This window comes from Brachycentrus maculatus, unplaced genomic scaffold, assembly GCF_059751285.1.
Source record: "Brachycentrus maculatus isolate JH-2025_06_01 unplaced genomic scaffold, ASM5975128v1 h1tg000136l, whole genome shotgun sequence".
In the NCBI taxonomy this organism is placed as follows: Eukaryota; Metazoa; Arthropoda; class Insecta; order Trichoptera; family Brachycentridae; genus Brachycentrus; species Brachycentrus maculatus.
The window spans coordinates 722902-747500 of record NW_028280889.1 but is presented as its reverse complement, the minus strand read 5'-3'; the positions used below and the strand labels follow the sequence as shown (position 1 = coordinate 747500).

The 24599-nt window shown below is 36.5% G+C and overlaps 1 protein-coding gene across 2 annotated transcripts; it reads right to left on the bottom strand.

Moving 5' to 3' along the window:
- Positions 1-111: 111 nt before the first annotated feature.
- LOC148309213 (modular serine protease-like) lies at positions 112-23521 on the bottom strand. Of its 2 annotated transcripts, XM_088260467.1 has the most exons (14): positions 23470-23521; positions 22616-22667; positions 19730-19947; positions 18230-18266; positions 17064-17266; positions 14002-14214; positions 12931-13009; positions 11934-12142; positions 8932-9144; positions 6460-6624; positions 3912-4045; positions 2982-3161; positions 2195-2354; positions 112-1250 (listed from the first exon to the last, which is right to left on the bottom strand). In XM_088260467.1, exons 1-14 carry the CDS (start codon positions 23504-23506, stop codon positions 1018-1020), a joined length of 2133 nt encoding a protein of 710 aa, XP_088116593.1. In that variant the 5' UTR covers positions 23507-23521; the 3' UTR covers positions 112-1017. The 2 variants fall into 2 exon arrangements, with proteins under 2 accessions (XP_088116593.1, XP_088116594.1); XM_088260468.1 differs by lacking the exon at positions 2195-2354.
- Positions 23522-24599: the final 1078 nt, after the last annotated feature.

Genomic DNA, 24599 nt, shown 5'->3' with positions numbered 1-24599 from the left:
ATATATATCATTATATTTTGGATAGCCTCCCACCAGTTTGATGATGTCGGCAACGACGAAACCCGGTCACTGGTCAAATGAAATAAATGTGAAAAAACCAGTATAGTTATGTATTGTTTTATTATTTAAAATACAGTTCCACCAAGAAATCTTAGTCTAATACATTGAATCTAATACATTGGAACTTCTCATAACGAGCACCCCTCATAATGAATAATTCTTATAAAGATAAAAAAATAGAAAAAACTTGCTCCCTTAACGAGTGACTCCCTTTTTTCACGACATTCACTTGTGAGCCGAGATTTCAGCACAAGTTAAAAAAAATGTAAAATGTAAACTTTGTTTTAAAATCAGCAAAAATATTTCATTATAATGTCTGCCAATTAATACTTCAAAAAACAATAGCATGAAAAAGAAGTGGTTAGCTTCGAAACCGGTAGACATTAAAATCAAGTTATACTAAAATATTTATAGTGATTTTAAAACAAAGTTATATTTTAATTATAAAATGAAAAATCACAAAGTTATTGCTTCAAATATAAATTCTACAAAAAAATGTTTCACTTTACGAGTAAGATTCTTGAACGAATTATGCTCGTTATGAGAGGCTTCACTGTACATATCGCTCACTTCTTTCAAGAACGTCATTAATCAAAAATCTTCAATTTTCAGTTGTGTATGTTTTCAGAATGCCCAGAAAATGTACTATATCCCAGCAAAAGCGGCATATTTTCAACTTAATATTGACCCGCTACAAGGCAAAAAGTGTTGTTTTTGCATTTTGAAGAAATGGTATTGTTTAATTATATCTTTAAATGTACTAAATATTTTTCAAATGGAGAAAAAACCTTCAGGTTTTACCTAAAAAGGTCTGTTGCACAGTAAAAAGTTCAATAAGTGGCTGGTTATTTATTTTTTATACATTGTATTATATTTTTAAACTTTAAAAACATTCTTCTGAAAATTTATAACGTTCTTGAAAGTAGTGAGCGATATGTGTGTAGTTATATAAAACATTTAAAGTGACGATGCGTGGGTGATGCCAAGCTCTCTCAGTTTCTGGAGCATCCAGGTTTTGAGTTGGAAGATCTCTGTGAAGGCCGTGTATGTGTTGGTCCTACAGGATGTCCCGTTCTCGTTGAGTGGGCCGTTGCTTACGATGCCCCGAAGCACCCAGACCTTCTCCTCTCCATACTTGACCACTGGAAACATGAGCCCCCCGCCACTGTCTCCCTGACAGACTGCGGAACCTAAAATATAGAAAATAATGTTAGTTTTCCAACTAAAGACTAACAAGTCATCATTTTTTGTAAAAACAGATTGGTGTGGAAGAGAATGCTACTCCAAAATGTCTTTAAAAACAACCTTCGCTTCTTCCATATTCTTGTAATTCATCAAACATCTCCTTCTTCTTCATGAGCCCTCTGTCTTCTATTGTTGGATATAGGCCTCTTCCCCTTCTTTCCATTTCCTCCGGTTGGTTGCTGCTTGCAGACAGTTTCTACCCCCCACAGCGACTATGTTGTCGGACCATTTCTTTTGGGGTCTTCCGACACTTCTTTTGTTCTCTCCATCTTGTGGGGTCTTGTCTTGCAATATGTCCTACCCATTGCCATTTGAGTATTGCCACGCGATTCACAATATTCTCTTCTTTGGTTCTTTTTCTGGTATCTCCTCATACGTACCCGACGATTAATCTGACTCCTGACCTGACCACTCTCGATCTGTATTAGAAATACTTGAACATGCCAATTTTTCCGCGCTTTTCCTGTGCTCCTATTTTCAATAACATCCGCCTCATAAATTTATTTGACTGTTCTTTCTTCACCAATCAACCATCTCAACACACCTTTCTTAATTTTATCAATAATGCTTATCTCAACCTCGAGTTCTTTCATTATATGACCATTCGAATATCTACCATATATCACAAAAGTCTAAGAGATGCAATGACTGCATTCAATCTATTTTCATCCGAAAAATGTGCGAGATGGAAGATGTCATTAGGTGGGGAAGGCAACGAAGAAGACAATGGTATGCGCATGTGAGGAGAATGGACTCCAGACCATCCAGACTCCCCCACATTGCACTGCACGACCACCAAGAGATGGATTGACATCTGGGAATCGACCTCGCAGGAGGCTAATCCCTCTTAAAAACGGTCCACAAGGCCAACAAGAAGAAAATTACATACCATTCAGATATCCAGCACAAAACTTGTCGAAAGTTAAAAATCTGGAGAATTGGTATTTGGTCATTTCGATTCTGCAGTCATCAAGAGCTATGACCGGAAGATTCAAGAATCTCAGTTCCGTCGAAGATACTCCCTCTTCCGTTAAACCCCATCCAGCTACCTAAAAAAAAAATCCGGTTGATAAAATAAGCCAATAGAATTCTTGGTCAGACTAATTTTGACAATGCAGGCTGAGGAAGCACATGTCAAAAACTGGACTTCATATTTCCCCAGTCTGCAGGTTTTGTATGGAAGATAACGAAACACCCGTCGACATTCTCTAAATATACTAAATAGTTTTCAAATGAAGAAAAAACCTTTAGGTTTTACCTAAAAAGATCTGTTGCACAGTAAAAAGTTCAATAAGTGGCTTGATATTTATTTTTAAAACATTGTATTATATTTTTAAACTTTTAGAACGTTCACCTGAAAAATCATTTTTTTTATTTATGACGTTCTTGAAAGGAGTGAGCAAAATGTATGGACTACAAGACTCCCCAGTCTCCAGATTTTGTATGGAGGATAACGAAACACCCATCCACATTCTCTATAACTGTTCGCAACTGAAGTCACATCCTTGGAGGATCACTACTAGAACCGAGAAGGTGAAGCTCCTACCACCAAGACGTGAGCTACATGATTCACGTAGGTCTTGAGAGTGAGCTATGACATGGAGGGAGGACAATAGACTTAAAATGGTCGCAGTGACATAAGGGATGCAAGAAATAAAAATAAAACTATACAGTACCTTGCCCACGCTATCTCGTGACATATGATGTGTGTTGAGACGCTCGTCTGATAAATCAATGCATATTGGATGGACTTTCTCGTTGAATCTAAACGGTTGTTCGAGTTCAAGAAGCGCAATGTCGCTCTGTTGATGATGCTCATCTCCTTGGTACTTCTCGTGCAGGAATAAACGACTAACCTGCAAAAAACAAGTTACTTTCTAACAAGCCTTTACACACTTTATTTAGAACGTTTTGAGTGTGTCCAAATACTTCTGTCACAAATCTGGATTATCTCCAATTACGATACTTGTACAATGTATAGTGATACTTGTACAATGTTTCAAAACTGGATCGCATGTATAGAACTTCCAAGAATTCAAATAGTGTGGTTGTCAATCCTTGGTAGAATTGGTGAATGATCGCGTGTAAAGTGAACGCTTAACCACCCTATAAGTCACAAGTCCTGTAAATACCCAGACTTTTATATTCTTGTTCATGTATGTTGTGTACCTCCGTGGTGTAATGGTCAGGGTGGTTATCTACCGTGCTGGAGGTCCCAGGTTCAATTCCCAGTGGGGGTGAGAATAAATATTAGTGATTTTACACTGTAATATTTATTTAATATTACTCTGGACTGGTCCCTGAAGCGCAGGAGTGATCATCTTGTCTTCATATAATTAACGATCAAGATAACATTGCGTCAGTACGATGCAGTGCCCTATGCACCATTGGGTGCGGATAAGGGTTTAGAAAAGAGAATCTATGTTGAGATGTCAAAAATTCACCTAATCTTTTTCATGTTTCAGGAAAACAATCGATTTTACCTTCTTCCATTATGCATTGTGATAGATGTAAAATATCATATCTCTTGGATGGATCTTGATAGGTACAAGCAATGTTAATACTCAGACTTCCATATTGTCCTTCAAATAATAATATGGACCAACCTTTGATTTTTGTATTGAAGTTAAACCATTTTCTCTCTCGTCGTCCCAGCCTCTGTAGAACTTCCCCCCGACGATTCTGTAATACGACGGATCAGTTGGGATGTTGTTCTGCGGATCGTAAAAGCAATGGGCCGCTGTAAATGCAATAAGAGCTCCACATATTATGCAAATTGTTATTTGTCCTCCAAAGGACGCTTTTCAAGTTTCACTTGACATCGGAAAAGTACAACGATTTGTTAATTTCCCAATGATTTATTAATTTATTTATTTCAAAACATATTACATACAAAAGTCATATTTACATATAATATTCCCGATGAGTAATTTCTGTTTCTCATTTTGGGACATGGGATTAAGGTTAACAAGACTGGAACACAAATAATAAAGTAACAAAAAAGATTTTTTTAAATAACCAAAACTGATACATGGCAAAATATAAAAACAATAAACAGGTATAATAAAAATGGCACAAGAAGCATTTTTAAGAGAAATAAATGAGAAAAACATTAGGTAAGAAGCATATTTAAAATAAAAAAAAACTAACTAACTAACCATCACACCGCTTCCCCGCAGGGGTAGGCAGAGAGAATAGAGCGCCACACCACTCTGTCCTTGCAAACATTCTTCGCCTCTTCCACGTTCATGCATCTCCTCATACATACCCGCCGATTGTTACGACTCCTAACCTGACCACTTTCAAGTATTTGGCATACCTGATCGTGCCATGTTTTTCTCGGTCTTCGGCCTTGAATATTGTTTGTTATGTATACATTATTTTTTTTATTGAATAAATTGAAATTGAAATTGAAATTGAAAAATCTATTAACAACTTTTTCTGTGTTTGGAGTTTATTCTACTCGCGGGCAGCTTATTTTGACTATCTCGGTAACTGTTCCCCCAGTGACTGTTCCCCTTCGCAGGTATGACGTCACCGCGGAAACCTTGAAATTAATAGAGCGTGCTACCTGTAATGACCTTATTTCCTTTAAAGATAAATTAATGTTGATATGACCTAACTCCATTAAACCGCGGAAAAGCAAACTGGATTTATATTACCTTCAGCCGAACCCACCCTTACAAGGGTCGCGTCCTGAAATATTTGTCAGACATACCCCTAATAAACCACACGGATTATTTCACTCCGTGGATAATGGATGGTGACTAATATTTAATATACAACATTTTGAGTGCGTCCAAATACTTCAAAAATCTGGATTATCACTAGAATTTCACTAGAGGCATCTATTGGTGAGATGAAAGAAGCTTTTCATTGAGCAGAAACTCTTACAATTGTATTCTATGTTGAGATGTTAAAAAAAAATCTCTTATAATTGGAGATAATCCAGATTAGTGAACAAGTATTTGGACACACTCAAAATGTTATTAATAAATTAACAGGTCGAATTGTAAGCTAAAATATTCACAACATTTTGAGTGTGTCCAAATACTTGTTCACATAATCTGGATTATCTCCAATTACAGGAGTTATTTTCATATTATTTTTTGACATCTCATCAAAGATGAAGAAGAATATGGAAGTCTGGGCATAAGAGTTTAATAATAGTGGGCATAATATAAGAGTTTCTGCTTTATAAAAAGCTTCTTTACATCTCACCAATAGATGTCTCTAGTGAAGTTCTAGTGATTCATGAACAAGGTTTCTAAATTGGTTCATATATATAGAACTTCCAAGAATTTGAGTAGTGTGGTTGTCAATAATGGGTAGAATTGGTGAATGTTACACGTGTGTAAAGTGATCACTTAAACCAGCCTATGACGGTCGTAAGCCCCGTAAATGCCCAGACTTCCATATTCTTCTTCATCTTTGATGAGATGTCAAAAAATAATACTAAAATATTCAAATGAAAAGGATATTTTCTTGCAGTTCTCATGTTTATGATTATAATCCAGGATTCGGACCTCACATACGAATGAAAGAGTTTCTGCTCAATAAAAGCTTCTTTCGTCTCAACAATACCTGTAGTGAAATTCTAGTGAATCAAGTACAATGTTTCGAAATTGGATCATATATATAGAACTTCCAAGAATTTGAGTAGTGTGGTTGTCAATCATGGATAGAATTGGTGTTGGCTACACGTGTGTATCGAAATGCGATCCCTCAGACGAATGTGTGGCAAAACGATGTTTGATAGATGTTAGAACGATGAAATAAGGAAAGAATGTAAGGCTGAGATAAGCATTATCGATAAAATTAAGAAAGGTGTGTTGAAATGGTTTGGACATGTGGAGCGTATGAGTGAAGAAAGAACGGTTAAACAAATTTATGGAGCGAATGTAGTTGGAAAAAGAAGCAGAGGAAAACTTGGCACAATCAGGTATGTCAAATACTTGAAAGCGGCCGGGTCAGGAGTCGTAATAATCGTCGGGTATGTATGAGGAGGTGCATGAATGTAGAAGAGGCAAAGAATGTTTGCAAAGACAGAGTGGTGTGGCGTTCGATTCTCTCTGCCTACCCCTGCGGGGAAGCGGCGTGATGGTTAGTTAGTTAGTTAGTTACTCGTGTGTAAAGTGATCAATACATACGTACCACTGACGACAACGTGAGAGTACAACAGACTCCCCCCACATATTTGTTGAAAATTGTTGGGGCCCATTTGTTGGTAAACCGCCGTATGCCAAGGGAACTCGTTCTTGCGGCTGATCTGACCCATTACCATATGGCTTACCGAGGCGTCTGACTCGTATCCGCACTCTGCAATGTCAAATTCATTCATATTAATTATATTTTGTTAATTAAAAGCATCGTAAGGGGAGATTTTGGAACAGGTAGATGATTTCATATATTTGGGTAGTATGTTTTCTAGGGATGGAAAGATTGATAAAGACACAGAAAGGAGAGTGAATGCTGGGAACAGAGTGAATGGTGCACTAAAATCAGTTTTAGCAAATAAAAATCTATCGGCGGAAGCTAAACTGGCAGTACACAATGGAGTTCTGGTTCCAACCCTTTTGTATGGAAGCGAAGCATGGAGTTGGCAAAAGAAGGATGAAAGCAGACTGAATGCAGTCGAAATGCGATCCCTCAGACGAATGTGTGGCAAAACGATGTTTGATAGATGTTCGAATGATGAAATAAGGAAAGAAAGTAAGGCTGAGATAAGCATTATCGATAAAATTAAGAAAGGTGTGTTGAGATGGTTTGGACATGTGGAGCGTATGAGTGAAGAAAGAACGGTTAAACAAATTTATGGAGCGAATGTAGTTGGAAAAAGAAGCAGAGGACGACCGAGGAAAACTTGGCACAATCAGGTATGTCAAATACTTGAAAGCGGCCGGGTCAGGAGTCGTAATAATCGTCGGGTATGTATGAGGAGATGCATGAATGTAGAAGAGGCAAAGAATGTTTGCAAAGACAGAGTGGTGTGGCATTCGATTCTCTCTGCCTACCCCTGCGGGGAAGCGGCGTGATGGTTAGTTAGTTAGCTAGTTAAAGTATCGTAAACTTTGTGGTATGGTAATAATGTATAACACTCTCCTTATCATTCATCGTTCACATTGTGTAATTCTACTTAAAAACGCTGATTGCTTCAAACATCTAGTCATGTTTACATTAACAAACTCAAAAAGTGACCTTACAAGTGTTTTATTTGAACATTAATTTGCTAAAAATGAAATTTGATACCTCCGGTGAATTCCAGAAGCCTTCCAGGTTATAAACCGGGAATGTGCAATACCAAAGTGAACGATGAATGATAAGGAGAGTGTAATATTAATTATACCCAAGGTCTTTTTCTTTTAAACGAAACTTACTAAAAAAATATTCAAATATCATTTATATATTCATTACAATACCATATTTTATCATTTTAACATCTCATCAAAGATGAAAAGAAAATGCCCAGACTTCCATATTCTTCTTCATGTTTGATAAGATGTCAGAAAATAATATGAAAATAACTCCTGTAATTGGAGATAATCCAGATTTTGTGAACAAGTGTTTGGACACACTCAAAATGTTGCATATAAAATATTGATTGTAAGAACAAATGCAAAAAAATTGTTTCGTTTAATGGATTTTGATAATTTTAAAAATATATATATCCGTGAGAAAATTGCTGGAACGCCGTTCCACTGCGTTACATGAAAAAAAAGCCCTGGTTATATGTACCTATAATGGATCTTATCCAAGAGCTATGATATTTTACATCTAACAAATTTCATAATAGAAAAAGGTGGAAGCGTTTGTTTTCCTTAAACTTGGAAAAGGTTCTCAACATAGATGAAGAAGGATATAAAAGTCTGGGCATTTACGGGGGGTTACGACCGTCATAGGCAATTGAAATGAGAATGCTTAGATGGTCAGCTGGAGTGTCCCTTAGACACAAAATAAAGAGTTCACGCATTCTTGGAAGCCTGGCTGTAACTGGCATCTATAGTAAGGTAGAGGAAAGGTAATCGAGGAACATCGAACGCAGAGAACCTGAACATGACATCTAGAGCAAGGGTGGCCAACCCGCGGCCCGCTGGGTGTTTTCTTGCGGCCCGCGGAGCATTTCACATATGTTTTCTTTAAGTGTACATAAAACCAACAAAAGAACATTCCACCGTGCGTAGTTCATATCATATCCCATATATGGAAGTATTTCACTATCGTGACAATTTCAAGACCCTTTAATGGCGTCAAGTAGTAAAGACGTTGGACCAAAGAAGAACTGAGAAGTTTTCTGATAATTTTTTGTACTGCCTAACTTTTAATAAATATGTTTCATTCTAGTTTTCGTTGTGTCTTCAAATTGAATAATAGAAGAAATTTTGTTTTACGGCCCGGTGTAAAATGTAATTTCTCAAATCTGGCCCGGCTGCTGAAAAGGTTGGCCACCCATGATCTAGAGGGAGACCAAAGAATTCATGCCGCAGAAAGATAACATGATTCGGAGGCATGGCCTAGGTGACTTGTCCATGATAGAAGGACCTACAACCTGAAGACGAGGAGGGCTGACCCCGACGGACGATAAGTTGGGATGGAGCCAGGAATAGGAAGCAAGAGTAAATATCGTACCAGGAGTACATGCCGGCACTTGGTTATCCCAGACTCCATCTCGGTCCTGGCCGCAAGTCAGGTCGTCCAATATTCCGATCGCGCGGTGGCCATTCTTACAAGTCGAACGAACAAATGTACCGAACTGCATAAACTTCTTGCAAGGCACCATGGTGTGGTTGCTACTAAAGCAAGTAAAGTCCAGACTGTGTGACTCTACCATTTTGCAATGAGCTGAAAACAAATGGAAAATGGAAAATATTAAGAAATATATTTTGTATATTAAATAAAAGCACTGTTAACCTTGTGGTATGGTAATATAACACTCTCCTTATCATTCACTCATTCGTGTCACGAAGAAGTGTTTTTTTAAAGTGGTATTACACAAAGTGAACGATGAATGATAAGGAGAGTGTTAGATTATGAAATAGCAAGCCAATGTCAAAACTGCACCATTCCCAGTCAAACATTGGTGAAAAATATTGTCAATATAGTCAATATTGGTGAAAAAGCTTGTGTTTATTTTCGACTCTTTGAGGGTGTATTCTAAAATATACAAATTCAGTACGCGACCGGCTGCCCGAGAAGCCACACGTGTTGTACAAATTGGAATTAGATTTTTTAAGAAAATGTATATTTAAAAAATATTTACATATACAAAACCAAACATAAATAAATTTCGAAGAAAAACTTTTTTTTCCATACAAAACCGGTGTTTTAAGCAAAAAAATATTACATTAAATACTAACGAACCACCACATTTATCGTCGTTTTATTCCCTCTACCTTTCCGTAGAGGTAGGCAGAGAGAAAAAAATATTACACCAATCGGTCTTTGAAAAAACAATCTTGCAGCAAGAAGAATGGCTGTACATAACGGAGTGCTTGTTCCAAACCTAATTGTACGAGACGTCTTCCATCCATACAAGACTGTAAAACTCTGGTCTTCTCTGCGGCGCAAGAAGGGGCAAGTCCCGACGGTTTGGCGGTGGTCCTTGGACCGCTTGATGATGCGTCTGTGAGATCGATGAGACGAGTTCTAGACATCACCGCTGTACCCAGTTGTAAGCTGGATACAAAGCACTGCATCGACAAGTCAACCTCAATAGCCCTGAAAAGGGCTTTCCGAAACCGGTCCGTGAATCGGTGCAGAGAGGCGAAGCGGTCCAGGCTGGTGGCACAGCGTGGTCTCGAAGGTCCGGAGCGGAGAAATGAAACGCAAGTTTCAGTGGTCGAAGAGAACTTATTTTCGGCAAAGTGCGCCCTACCATATATGTATTTACCCGACCGCGATCGCGTGCCGCCCGATAGTGGGAACGCACGACCAATCAGCGGCCGGGGGGAAAGAGACAGCCATATCGCTGTCTCTCTCTAAAGAGCACCGGACGGGCTACATTTTTATACCGTACCGGTGCCTTTACATATTCAACAAACATATACCAACTAACACTAAAGTTATTCAACAAACTAATAAATAAAACCCTTATCCGCACCCCAATGGTGCATAGGGCACTACGTCATATAAACGCAGTGTTATCTTGATCATTTACACATGAAGGAAAGGTGATCAGCCCTCCGCTTCAGGTACCAGTCCAGGGTAATATTGAATAAATATTAGTGTGAAAAAATCACTTATATTTATTTTATCCCCCTTGGGAATCGAACCCGGGACCTCCAGAACGGTAGCCGAGCGTGCTGACCATTACACTACGGAGGCAGACTACAGAGGCAGGCAACAAACATATAACTCTTCTTATATCTATACTTTAACTAGTTTCACAGATCCTATATTAAACATGAGTCACAAAGTATACATAGATATAAGGGTCCACGAGCCACACATATAAGTACATAAATACACAAAAGCCCTTCTCAGGGCCTCGGCTTGGCGGGCAGCCGTCTCGCCCGCCGGGCATCCAGAGGTCCTTTTCTGGGCCGCCGCACGGGGTTTGCGATGACGTCGCTAACACCAATGTATGGAAGTGAAGCATGGAGTTGACAAAAGAAGGATTAATATAGACTGCAAGCAATCGAAATGCGATCCCTCAGACGAATGTGCGGCAAAACAATGCAGTGAAATAAGGAAAGGGTAAGCATTATTGATAAAATTAAGAAAGGTGTGATGAGATGCAGAGATGCATCTAGACTCCCCCCACATCACACTGTACTATACTAGCCAACCCCATGGTAGACGACTCCCGGGCAGACCACCAAAGAGATGGGTCGACAACTGGGAACCGAAATCGCAGGAGGCTAATCCCTCTTAAAAACAGGCCACAAGGCCTATAACAAGATGAAGAAGAAGTAGTGATGAGATGGTTTCACATGTGAAACGAATGAGTGAGGAAAGAACGGTAAAAAATATGACGCGAATGTAGTTATGGAAAAAGGAGCAGAGGAAGACCGAGGAAAACCTGTTTTCTTTATTTTTTTATTTGGGTTAACAACAGCAGCATATGTAAAACAAAACATTAAAAGAATATATATTAAACAAGCCAATTATAGTTAGCCACAGAAACATATGGATTAGTACAAAATATTTAGTGTAGATCTAGCAAATGTAAGAGGGTGTGTGTGTATGTGTGTGTGTGTGTGTGTGTGTGTGTGTGTGTGTGTGTGTGTGTGTGTGTGTGTGCGTGTGTGTGTGTGTGTTGTTGATTCTAGTAGGAACACACATACAATGCAGAGAAGCATAGTTTTTAAAGATCCTGAGAGGACAATATGCTCACCATTCGACTTTTCAACACATTCAGGTATGTCAAATTCTTGAAACCGGCCAGGCCAAGAGTCAAAATATTTGGCGGGTATGTATGAGGAAAGGAGAAGAATGTTTCAAAGTCAAAGTAGGTTTGTGTTCTATTCTCTCTACCTACCCCTGTTGGCAGAGAGAAAAGAAGGCGTGGCGTGGTCACTGTTGTCGTCAACTCACTGTTGTAAACTTGACGCCTTAGCATGTCCGCAGTTTGTTTAGGGACCTACCCGAGTCAGCTCGTTGGTTTATTTTCAGCATATCTTATACTTTACCGTGACAGACTGGAGATGCGGACCACGCGTTGGTCTCATCGCAGAAAGCCATGTCATCCGAGAGGTAAAACTTGTCGTTTTTACAGGCATACTTCAATAAGGCCGACTGAGGCACGATGCGTCCTGGTACTATGCGGCCTCGCATGCCCATGATTGTGTAGCGACCATTCTTTGGGAACTTCGGGAGTGGACAACCTTCAGCAGCGGGCCTTTTAAAACATAATAATAAATTAATAAAAACCATCTTCGAAAATTCCCCCTTACTTTATTTTACACCTAGATCTGCATTCAATTCTTTCAAAAACCATAAATTTGAACATGTGAATATTCATCTTTTTCTTCTTTGAGAGGAGATAAAACTGCAAGGAGAACCAAACAGTGGAACTGTCAACAAGAATAGGACTGAGTTGGGCGGCTTTTGGAAAACTCATACAAATTCTGCAAGATAAGGAGATTCTGACCTGTCTAAAAAGAAAAATGCACGAATACTACATACTGCCAGTGAACACATATGCAGTAGAGACTATGGCTGTGATAAATAGAAATGAAGAAAAGATCAAGAGCACACCACGATCCATGGAGAGATCCATGCTTAATCAAAGCTTGATGGACAAAAAAAATTAAGATACCAGGAATAGAACCAAAGTAGAGGATATCATGGATCGCGTGGCAAAACTAAAATGGCAGTGGGCAGGACATATTGCAAGACAGGACCCCACAAGATAGACTCCAAGAATTTTACGATGGAGACCTTAGGAAAACAAAAGAGGTATCGGAAGATCCCAAAAGAGATGGTCCGACGACATAGTCGCTGTGGGGGGTAGAAACTGGCTGCAAGCAGCAACCGACCGGAGAAAATGGAATGAAGGGGAAGAGGCCTATATCCAGCAGTGGAGGTCAGAGGGCTCATGAAGAAGAAGAAGAAGAAGAATATTCGTCTACAAATCACTTTCCTCGCATACATTAAACACCTGTGACAAAAAAAAATAATACTGACTGAGTATTGTTCAATCCATTTTCTGCTATTCCATCAACATTAGTGGCGTTCTTAGCATTGACTGTTTCCTCAACATCGTCTGAAAAATATAGAATGACATAATTTAACAATGATACTGAAGGTAAGAACAAGGTGGACTGTTGACTGTCATCAGCAGACCTTCCGTTCCACTAGAAGAGGGTTCGGCATATTGTGTCCTAGCTTAGTTTATGTTACCAATGGCCTTCACCATTTTCATCATGTATACCACCTCTCGTGACAGTTCCTTATGAACTTCTTTTCCTGGTATCTCCATACCCGACGATTAATCCGACTCCTGACCTAACCACATTCAAGTATATGAAATAATCAAATGTGGTTAGGTCAGGTTCTTTATGTTCTCCCAAGGTCTCCATCGTAAAACTCTTGTGGTCCATCTCACTGTTTTATGATCAGAATGGGAAAGGATAAACTCAAAAAAATTGTTTTGAATATTGAAAGCATTAACTTTATGGATCATATCGTAGTCGTGCAGGAGAAAGTGACCAACTGACAAAACGTAAAATGTTCGGGAGGGCCATTTAAGTCACTTTTACTTGGCAAGAAAATAAATATCAATGCAGTTAGTCATTTTTTATACTTCTAATATATTACACCTCCATGTTTAAAATCCTTTGGGATTTTTTCTGGGCAATATTAAGCTAGTAATATATCAAATATTAAATAGTAGTATGGCTACGATATTGATATATTATTTTGAGAAATAAAAAGACTTTGTTTTTTGATCCACTCACATTTTTATTAACAACCAACTAGTTTCGGCAACAACCTGTTGCCCTCTTCAGGGTTCATAAATTAAACTAATCCAATAATTTTGTTCACTGTTTCTTTTATGTATCATGAATGTATGTTTAGTCATAAGTAAACCCTGAAGAGGGCAACAGGTTGTTGCCGAAACTAGTTGGTTGTTAGTAAAAATGTGAGTGGATCAAAAAACAGTCTTTTTATTTCTCAAAATAATAAATCAAAAGAGTTGTATTATTTTTGATTACGTGTATATTTGAATAACCGACCCCTCCGTGGAGTACTTACCTGGTTTGCACTCTGGTGGCAGCTTGCTCCACACCCCGTCGTCGCAATGCAGAAGGTGGAAGTTTCCATTTTTGATGTGGTAATTGTCCAAACAGCCCGGGGTGGCGATAGATCCGTGAGGTGTTTCCCAACCGCATTCGATAGGGTTTGATTTACCATCTGAGCAGTTGAAGTGCAAACCGTCTGCCTGTGGAACTACGCATCCCAGTTTGTCTAATAAACCAGAACATTTTATTATTATTATATTTTTTTTTGCATTTCACGATATATATATTAAAATAGTACAAAAAAACTACTACTACTACTACTACTACTACTACTACCATTACGCCGTTCCTCCGCAGGGGTAGGCAGAGAAGATGGAACGCCACACTCTTCTATCTGACATACACTCCTCGCCTCCTTCACATCCATACATCTAGTCACACATGCCCTCCGATTACGCAGACTTATGACACCGCCAGATTTTAGGTTCTGATTGATCTGATCGTGCCAAGTCTTTTTCGGTCGTCCTCGTTCTGTTTTCCCTCTCACATTCGCCACATATATTTTCTAAGTCATTCTCTCGTTATCCATTCGATCCACATGTCCATACCGCCGTAAAGAACTCTTCTTAATCTTTTCAATTGTTCCTCGTTCAGCCTTACATTCCTTTCATATATCTTCGTTTTTAATTCTGTCATACAATGATTTTCCACACATTCATCTGAGGGAGCGCATTTCAACAGCGTTCACTCTGCTTTCATCCTTCCTTAGCCAGTTCCATATTTCACTGCCATACATTAGTGTCGGTACCAGCACGCCGTTGTGAACCGCTAGCTTGGCTTCCATGGACATATTTTTATTTGCAATCACTCTGTTCAATGCACCATTTATTCTATTCCCTACATTACAAAAAAATATATATAAATATTAATATAAATTAAGATCTCACAAAGGCATGTCCCTGTGTGGGTATACATTTTATTTTAGGTTACAATAAAGGGCACTGGCAAGAATACAATAGATATCAGAAATAAAAATAGATTAAAAGTGCTAATATAAAGTAAAAATATTTGATTTTAACAGAAAACAAAAATGTTAATAAAATAAGTATATAACCACTCACCGAGATTTTTACGTCTACCGGTTTCGAGACGTACCCGTCTCTTCGTCAGGACAATCACTAACACAGCATGCAAACAATACTACCCTTCACCACCATAGCACCATTTACACACTCAAAACTACACAAAATGTCTAACACATGCGATTTTTGGTCGACCCGAAGACCAACATGCACTATAGTGTAAACTTAAACACTAATAATAAAGGGTTAAAACTAAATAATATGGAGATTTTTTATATTAGGAAAGCACTTAAAAATAATATTCCTCTAATTAACAACCAAATAAATTTAACATATAGTCCATTGTTTGATTCGACATCGGTTAAACACGATTCGTCAATATCCAATTCGAACCCCGCCCACTCCTTTCATCCTACAAGTATATAAGTTGATTCGATTACAGGTCTAATTTTAATGTACGTTTAACCTCGGCTCGTAACGCATGTCTGTATTGAAAACTGTTAGAGATAAAACTCGAAGTAGACTGAAGTGCATGTTGTGGATTCATTGGTCGGAACATGTAGCGAATAACGAGGTATTAAGCAGGGCTGGGAGATCCCAGATAGATCTAGACAGATCCTTACTAAACAAAGTAGCACAACAGTGAGCCAAACAGACTGGCCATAATATAAGACACCCAAACCTGCTTCTCACAATTGAGGAGGGTATTCAAACCACATGGACCAAATTATCTCCGACATGCGCTGTAGTGTGTAGGCCGAGTTGAAGAGTTCAGCGGAGGATGAAGATGAATGGAGATTGTCCATAAAGAACTAATCGTACAGATTGTGACCCGAGATGAAGAAGATCAAGTACAGTGAAACCTCTATCTATCGTTCCTGGAATAATCGTTTTCCCGGATGTGTCGTTTATTTTTTCTATCCGGAATTAGTTTTATACTAAACTAAACCGCATCGATCGTTTCTCCATCACCATTTACCGCATTTATCGTTCGAATTAAGCTGCATATTTGATACATTTTGTCTGTTTTTTACATTCTTTTCAATTTTCTTACATTCAACGGCAACGTATGGGATAGAAACTATCGAAAGCTTGCGTAACCGATAGCAGAAGAGGTCCATATTGATGAAAAGGAGCCGCTGCCTGTACCTGCATTTCCAGAAGCATGCACACTTTGAAAGAAAACTTTCTACAACGCACATTCAATAACCGATGCTGAAAAAAATACTATTTGCAAAACTGAAAATATACTATTGACTTACGAAAATAAAACCGTTAAAAAAACTAATTTTGATCAATAAGCTTGAGTATTTTTAAAAAATTCTATTCAGGTTTGTATTTTTTTTAAAAATAAATACATTTGCATTTGAAACCTGTATTCTTCTTAGAATTGTAGCCTACGAATGGTTATGCAGATTGGGAGGACGGTATCTTTAGTCGGTCGTATCTACTTGCATACTGACCTCTTAATCCCGCATTCATTGTTTTCCCGCATTCATAGTTTATTTTAATAGGTCCCTTTAAAAACGATAGATAGAGGTTTCACTGTGTTTCAAACACTATATATAAATAGTCACGATAATCGGTGGGAACACATAAGTAGATACATAAATGTGGAAAAGGTGTGGAATGTTTCCAAAGATTTTTTTTAGAAAGGCATTTTATCCTCCCTGCCTCTAAGGTATAAGTTCTTTACAAAAAATGTTAAAATCAACCACTGATTTATTGAGTCTGCAAAATTGTATTTTATTCTTAAAAATAAATTTTGTGACAATTGTTTCGCCTTGTTATGGTATTTTCGAATGAATATTTTTTGAACAAACGAATTGACATTCGTTTAAAAATGCCATAGCAAGGCGAAACAATTGTTACAAATTTTATCTTGAAGTGTTTTTTAACAATAAAATACAATTAAGTAGACTCAAAAAAACAATGTTTGATTTTAATATAAATTGAAATGGAGTCCTACAAATCTGTAAATATAAGTTCTTACTTATACAAATTGGAAATGGTGACCACTCAAAAGATGGTTGACATATGGATATCGCTCTGGAGAGCATGTAGTCTTCTTCACAGGAATAATGCAGGATCGTGTATGGACTGACGGAAGACCCTGGGGCGATGCCTTTTGGTTGTTGGTAACTTCCGTGGGAAGGAAACTCCGGTAGAGTACAACCAGGTCCAGCATTCTGGGTCCTGCAGTCAATAAAGATGCAAAGCTCTCAGAAAACTATATTCTCGGATCTAATACAAAAGCTTAAGACTTCTCTCGCGAAGCAATTTTATTTTATGAACCAAGTTGCGATAATCATTACAAAATCTGACTTTGTTTTAACCACTTTTTATTGGTAAACTTTTTCCACCCGGTTTCGACAAGAACCTTGTCATCATCAGGGTTTATGTGCTAATTCTAAAACATTGTAGCAACAGAAATGGCGCTATTTTACTCAATTCTACAATGAAACTCGCGCCATCTCGCATCATTTCACCACAAAATCAATTCTGTCCATGTTTCTCCCCATGTTCTGCACATTTTCACATATTTAACTTGTTTAAAAAAGGGAAATTACGTCATTGTTGCACCAAATGAGCGATATATAGACCCAACTATTTTTTATTATTACCTAATATCCAAGTGACTCTGAAATCTTGCTACGGCTTATGCAACACCGCTTATCATGACCCTACTCAGGCTTCAACTTTTTAAGTTTCATAGCCTTATGTTTTCATAGCTTTATGTTTAAAGTTACTAAAATTTCATGTAATTCATGAGTGAAAATTCTAGGCAATAACACTCGCTAGACCTGACTATAAAGTTGGTATTTTATTAACCCTTTCTTAAATTTTTCTCATAACTGATCAGCTACTCTGATCAAAAAAATGTGACGTTTTTCAACCATGAAAAAAAATATTTTGGTTCCCTAATTTCGGGACACTCTGTCTGGCAATTCGGATGACCATGTTAATTAAGATTAACTGTATTTATCTGAAATATTTTTTGGTAGAGTATACTTGGGTGATAGAGAAATCAGTGATTAAAGTTATACCTGCGCCGGGCCAGACATTGTGGCCCACGGAGCTGCCCACTAGAATCATACGGGCCAGAATGTCTGGCCTACAGAGTGGTAAGTGTTAAATAGTGTTAAAGTTATACCTCACCTTACTGTTGTAGATGTAATTTCAACATATTTAGGATCTGAAAAGAAACATGTCAGAATAAACGTATGTAATAAAGTAATATGAGCAGGACATATAGCGAGACAGGACCCCACAAGATGGACCCCAAGAATTCTACGATGGAGACCTTGGGAGAGCAAAAGAGGTGTCGGAAGACCTCAAAAGAGATGGTCCGACGACATAGTCGTTGTGGGGGGTAAAAACTGTCTGCAAGCAGCAACCAACCAGAGGAAATGGAAAGAAGGGAAAGAGACCTATATCCAGGAGTGGAGGTCAGAGGGCTCATAAAGAAGAAGAAGAAGAAGAATAATAATAAAGTTGATAATTTTTGTTTTTAATTTAAGTTTAAATTAGTAAATACCACTATTTCTTAAAATCTTTTGTCACACGTGTTTCGATGCATTCCGCATCATTTTCAAACAAAGTATGGACGTTTGTCCACTACACGGAAGTACGCAGAATTTTACTGTCCGGCATCTCAGTTATTGTTTTCAAACGACGATTGGCTTGGATTGGCTTATGCTTTTGTCCATCTTTCTTCGGATCGGAGCTTTTGATCGGTGCGTAAACATGTTACGTAATTTGTAAATCTTCATTTTTATTATTAATCTTATCATCCTCCTTTGTTTTAAACCAGCACGTTGCTTCAGGGTGATATCGAGTTCCCTTATTTAAATTTTCACAAATCTTGCATGGACTTTTATCTTTAATTTTATCACTAGTTCTTAGATTTCCACGTCTTCTTTGATCTTCTAATCGTTTTCTTTGATCATCTTCTAATTTTTCTCTATCACTCCGAACATATTGTAGTAATTGTTTTAATACATCTAATGTTTCATAATCCATTTCCAATTAACAAAATTGTCGTTTTAGAACGTGGTAATATTTTTCTTTGTAAATTGGGTGTAGATAATATGTAAAGTGGGTGTATAATAATAAAATAAACAATGTGTTGCTTTGTAATTAAAGTTTATTCTTAATTTATCTTTATAATCATTTTTATATCTATCTATCTATCTATCTATCTATCTGATTCTGACAGTTAATAATATTATCGGAAGTCTTTTGTTTTATTCTGAGCGACGCATGCGGCATCTGGTGGTAGAACTGTTTTATGTAGGTACTTTTTGTAAGTACTTAATAAAATGTATAGGTAGGTACCTAGTTATTTTATTACATATATATATATATATATATATATATATATATATATATATATATATATATATATATATATATATATATATATATATATATATATATATAGAACTTCCAAGAATTTGAGAAATTTAGAAAAATAATATGAATATAAAATGTATTCAAAAAGAAGTCCACCGACAAGACACACAAGGTGGCTTGGTGGGTCTTTGCAAAATATAAAAAAAATGTTTCAAATTGTGATTTAAATATGGTAAATGTATACAATTTATGTTAATGTTAATGAAAAAATAAACTTAGTTTTTAGGACCAAGCATTCATTACCTTTTTTGCACTGGATGCCATTGACGCTCCATTTCCCGTTCTTGCAAATGGCCGCTGCGCGAGGGCGGGGCAGGTAGCCTGGCCTGCAGGTTATCTTCATCATGCTGAACTCGGGAGAGCGCTGGCCGACCGCGATGCTGGTCGCGAGGTTGAGGACGTTCATCTCCCCGTTGCTGGGCGGCTCTGGTACGATGCAGCCGCTCGCCTCCCGGGGCCGACTGGAATTACAGAGATGAAATAATACCCTTTTTCAATTCAATTCAATTGAATGTTTGACCACAAAGTAAATGCTTTGAATATAAATAATATCAATTCAATTTATTTATTTCAATTAATATATACATTACAAACTATAAAAAATTTAAATCGTACACATTAAAATAAAATATATGCATGAAGGTTCATATATATAAAACTTCCAAGAATTTGAGTATTGTGGTTGTCAATAATGGGTAGAATTGGTGAATGTTACACGTGTGTAAAGTGATCACTTAAACCAGCCTATGACGGTCGTCAGCCCCGTAAATGCCCAGACTTCCATATTCTTCTTCATCTTTGATGAGATGTAACAAAATAATGTATTGAAGTGTTCTACTCCCATATTTATTGTTTACTCTTGGGACCATCAACCCTTCATCGAGGGTAAATCGTATATCATGGTTGTATATTTTTTTGCGTCAGTTTTATTAAAAACCGTAATAATATATTCTCACTCCTTTCAACAACGTCATATATCAAAAATCGTCAATTTTCAATTGTGCATGTTCTCAGAATGCCCAGAAAATGTACTATATCCCAGCAAAAGCGGCATATTTTTAACATGATATTTACCCGCTACAGGGCAAAAAGTGTTGTTTTTGCATTTTGAAGTAAAGGTTTTGTTTAAATATTTTTCAAATGGAGAAAAAACCTTCAGGTTTTACCCAAAAAGATCTCCTGCACAATAAAAAGTTCAATAAGTGGGTTGATATTTATTTTTAATACATTTTATTATATCTTTGAACTTTAAAAAAGATCTCCTGAAAAATCTAGTTTCTTGATTTACGACGTTATTGAAAAGAGTGAGTGATGTGTCTACCATAACATATTCAGCTAGCAATATACATATTATAAAACATTACACTAAAAATGATTCTTGCTTTAATCTTCAAAGGCTATCATCAATGTCAACTTGTTGGTATATGAAACGTCAAAAATATAAACAATTAACCCTTTAGCTGCTAGGAATTTTTAGTATACTATGCTAATTGCACGATCTAAGCATAAATAATTAAAAAATAAATAAATTATAAATACTCTGTACCATTGTTAAAACAAATCTGTTTTTAAATTTGATCCTAAAATATCTCTCTTAGTTTAGGTAACTAATTGTATGGACTAAATGACTCCCCAGTCTGCAGATTTTGTGTGGAGGATAACGAAACACTCGCTCGCAACCGAAGTCACATCCTTGGAGGATCACTACTGGACTCCGAGAAGGTGAAGCTCCTACCACCAAGGCAGGTCGTGAGCTACATGACTCACGTACGTCTTGAGAGTGAGCTGTGATACAGAGGGAGGTTACAATAGACCTAATATGATCGCAGTGACAAGGGATATTTAAATCTATCCCACTGTATTCTCAGATCTGATACAAAAGCATCTACGTTTCCAGACAGACCTTCTCTTGCAAAGCGTTTTTTTTAAAGAACTAAGTTGCGAAATTTATAAACAAAATTATATCGCGACTTTAATGTAATTGACATAAGAGATGTAAGATCACGTGACGTCATAATTTTTTTTAATGTATGATCACTTGACCTCATAAAAAAAACTAAATGTATGCAACGTTATAAAAATTTGACCAACAAGTAAATGCTACTCGCTTAAATTGTCCACCTCATTTTTACGCCGTGCGCTTAACTCTGAAGATCAAACTTCCCGTCGACGTAATTGCCGACATCCGGTATTGAAAGAAATAGTGTAGGGGTGTGAGTAATGAAATATTTTTTTAGATATGCAATATTTGCATTGTATTTGTATCAATTTATTGCATTTTGTTGATCAACCCTGACACGTAAAAATGTATCTATATGAAGAATACCACAGCTTTACACAACTTACTTTTCTCGGAACATTGGTTTATTCGTTTCTCTTATAAGTATTTTTGCAACTTAAATTTTTGTACAACATTTTGAGTGTGTCCAAATACTTGTTCACAGAATCTGGATTATCTCCAATTACAGGAGTTATTTTCATATTATTTTTTGATATCTCATCAAAGATGAAGAAGAATATAAAAGTCTAATACTAATATAAGAGTTTCTGCTTGATAAAAAGCTTCTTTACATCTCACCAATAGATGTCTCTAGTGAAGTTCTAGTGATTCATGAACAAGGTTTCTAAATTGGTTCATATATATAGAACTTCCAAGAATTTGAGTAGTGTGGTTGTCAATAATGGGTAGAATTGGTGAATGTTACACGTGTGTAAAGTGATCACTTAAACCAGCCTATGACGGTCGTAAGCCCCGTAAATGCCCAGACTTCCATATTCTTCTTCATCTTTGATGAGATATCAAAAAATAATATTAAATTTTTGTAATTTATATTTGAAGTACTAACTTTATGATTTTCTATTTTATAATTAAAATGTAACTTTGTTTCAAAATCACTGTAAATATTTTATTATAACTTAATTATAATGTCTAACCGCTTCATTATAAAGACTGATTGATAAGTATTAATGACTCTTGATAAAGAAGCGGTTAGCTTCGAAACCGGTAGACATTATAATTAAGTTATAATTAAATATTTTTAGTGATTTTAATTTTTTTTAATTATGAAATTTTTGTAATATGACCACTTATTGTAAGATATAAATGACAATTATTAAGTGAAAACTTACCGTTCAAACGTCACCGGTTTCTGTACTGCATGGAAGGAATGTACAGAACTTACTGAAAACAAGGAAAACTGGTTGGGTAATATATCCAAAATTAAACACGGTTATTGGATTGAATTCTACTTTTATTTTACAAATATGTTATGTGACGCGTTTCGTCTTATTAAGACATTATCAAACACTGAGAGTGTTCGATGATAATGGCACGGAGATATCACATAAAATTCATTCAGGCAAGTGTTTTTGCCTAGAATTTTCACTCATGAATTACATAAAATTATAGTTATAAACATAAAGAGTAAATCCACTCACGAGTAGGCAAAAGCTATTAATTAAACTTAAAAAGTTGAAGCCTGGGCAGTGTCATGATAAACGGCGTTGCATAAGCCGTAGCTAGATTTCAGTCACTTGGACGTTAGGTAATTAAAAAAATCCCTTACTGCACCCCCAATGGTGCATAGGGCACTGCTTCATATAAACGCAGTGTTATCTCGATCGATTACACATGAAGGAAAGGTGATCAGTCTTCCACTTCAGGTACCAGTCCAGTGTAAAATTGAATAAATATTGGAGTGAAAAAAATCACTTATATTTATTAAACCCTCCTGGGAACCGAACCCGGGACCTCCAGAACGGTAGCCGAGCATGCTGACCATTACACTACGGAGGCGAACAATTAATAGGTAATTAAAAAAATAATTTAGAAAAAACTAAATGGTTGTTATTTTATTATAAAAAATGCAGTTCCACCAATAAATGTACAAAACCTAGATCTAATAAAAAAAAGGTGATGTGGCAAAATCCTTAAACTTTTAATGAAGCATTCGCCCTTTTTATGTTAATTAATTAATACTCACTAAACATAAGCGATGCAACACAAATAAAGCTATACATTGCTGAAACACTTCCTCAACTAAAACATAAAAATTGAATATTTTCGTTAAAACAAAATAACGATTTGGAAGAAAATCGGTTTAAGTCAAAAATATTTTTTGACATTCTGGACATTTGCGGGGCTTACGACCGTTATAGGCTGGTTTAAGTGATTACTCATATAAATATATATACATATATATATATATATATATATATATATATATATATATATATATATATATATATATATATATATATATATATATATATATATATATATACAACATTTTGAGTGTGTCCAAATACTTGTTCACAAAATCTGGATTATCTCCAATTACAGGAGTTATTTTCATATTATTTTTTGACATCTCATCAAAGATGAAGAAGAATATGGAAGTCTGGGCATTTACATCTCACCAATAGATGTCTCTAGTGAAGTTCTAGTGATTCATGAACAAGGTTTCTAAATTGGTTCATATATATGGAACTTCCAAGAATTTGAGTAGTGTGGTTGTCAATAATGGGTAGAATTGGTGAATGTTACACGTGTGTAAAGTGATCACTTAATCCAGCCTATGACGGTCGTAAGCCCCGTAAATGCCCAGACTTCAATATTCTTCTTCATCTTTGATGAGATGTCAAAAAATAATATGAAAATAACTCCTGTAATTGGAGATAATCCAGATTTTGTGAACAAGTATTTGGACACACTCAAAATGTTGTAAATAAATTATCTGGTCAAATTATAAGCTTAATAATAAAAATGAAAATGGTATTTACTGGCGTTTCTCATGTGTGTGATTATAATCCAGGATTCGGATCTCACATACTAATATTAGAGTGACGTCGCCCACCTTATCAAGCTGATATACCTTGGGAGTATTAGAAGGAGGGGTAGGGAGATGAAAGAAAATTCAGCACAAAAAATATACTTAAATTAATTTAATTAAAAATATCAAAATTATACGAAAGCGACTTTAACTTAAACTAATCTTAAATTGCTATCTTAAATTAGCTTAAAATTAATTAATCCTATCTTAAATTAAACTTATTCTAACCTTTGGTGGAAAAGATGCGCTGTGGGATGCTGGGGTGGCCGTGATCCTTTGTA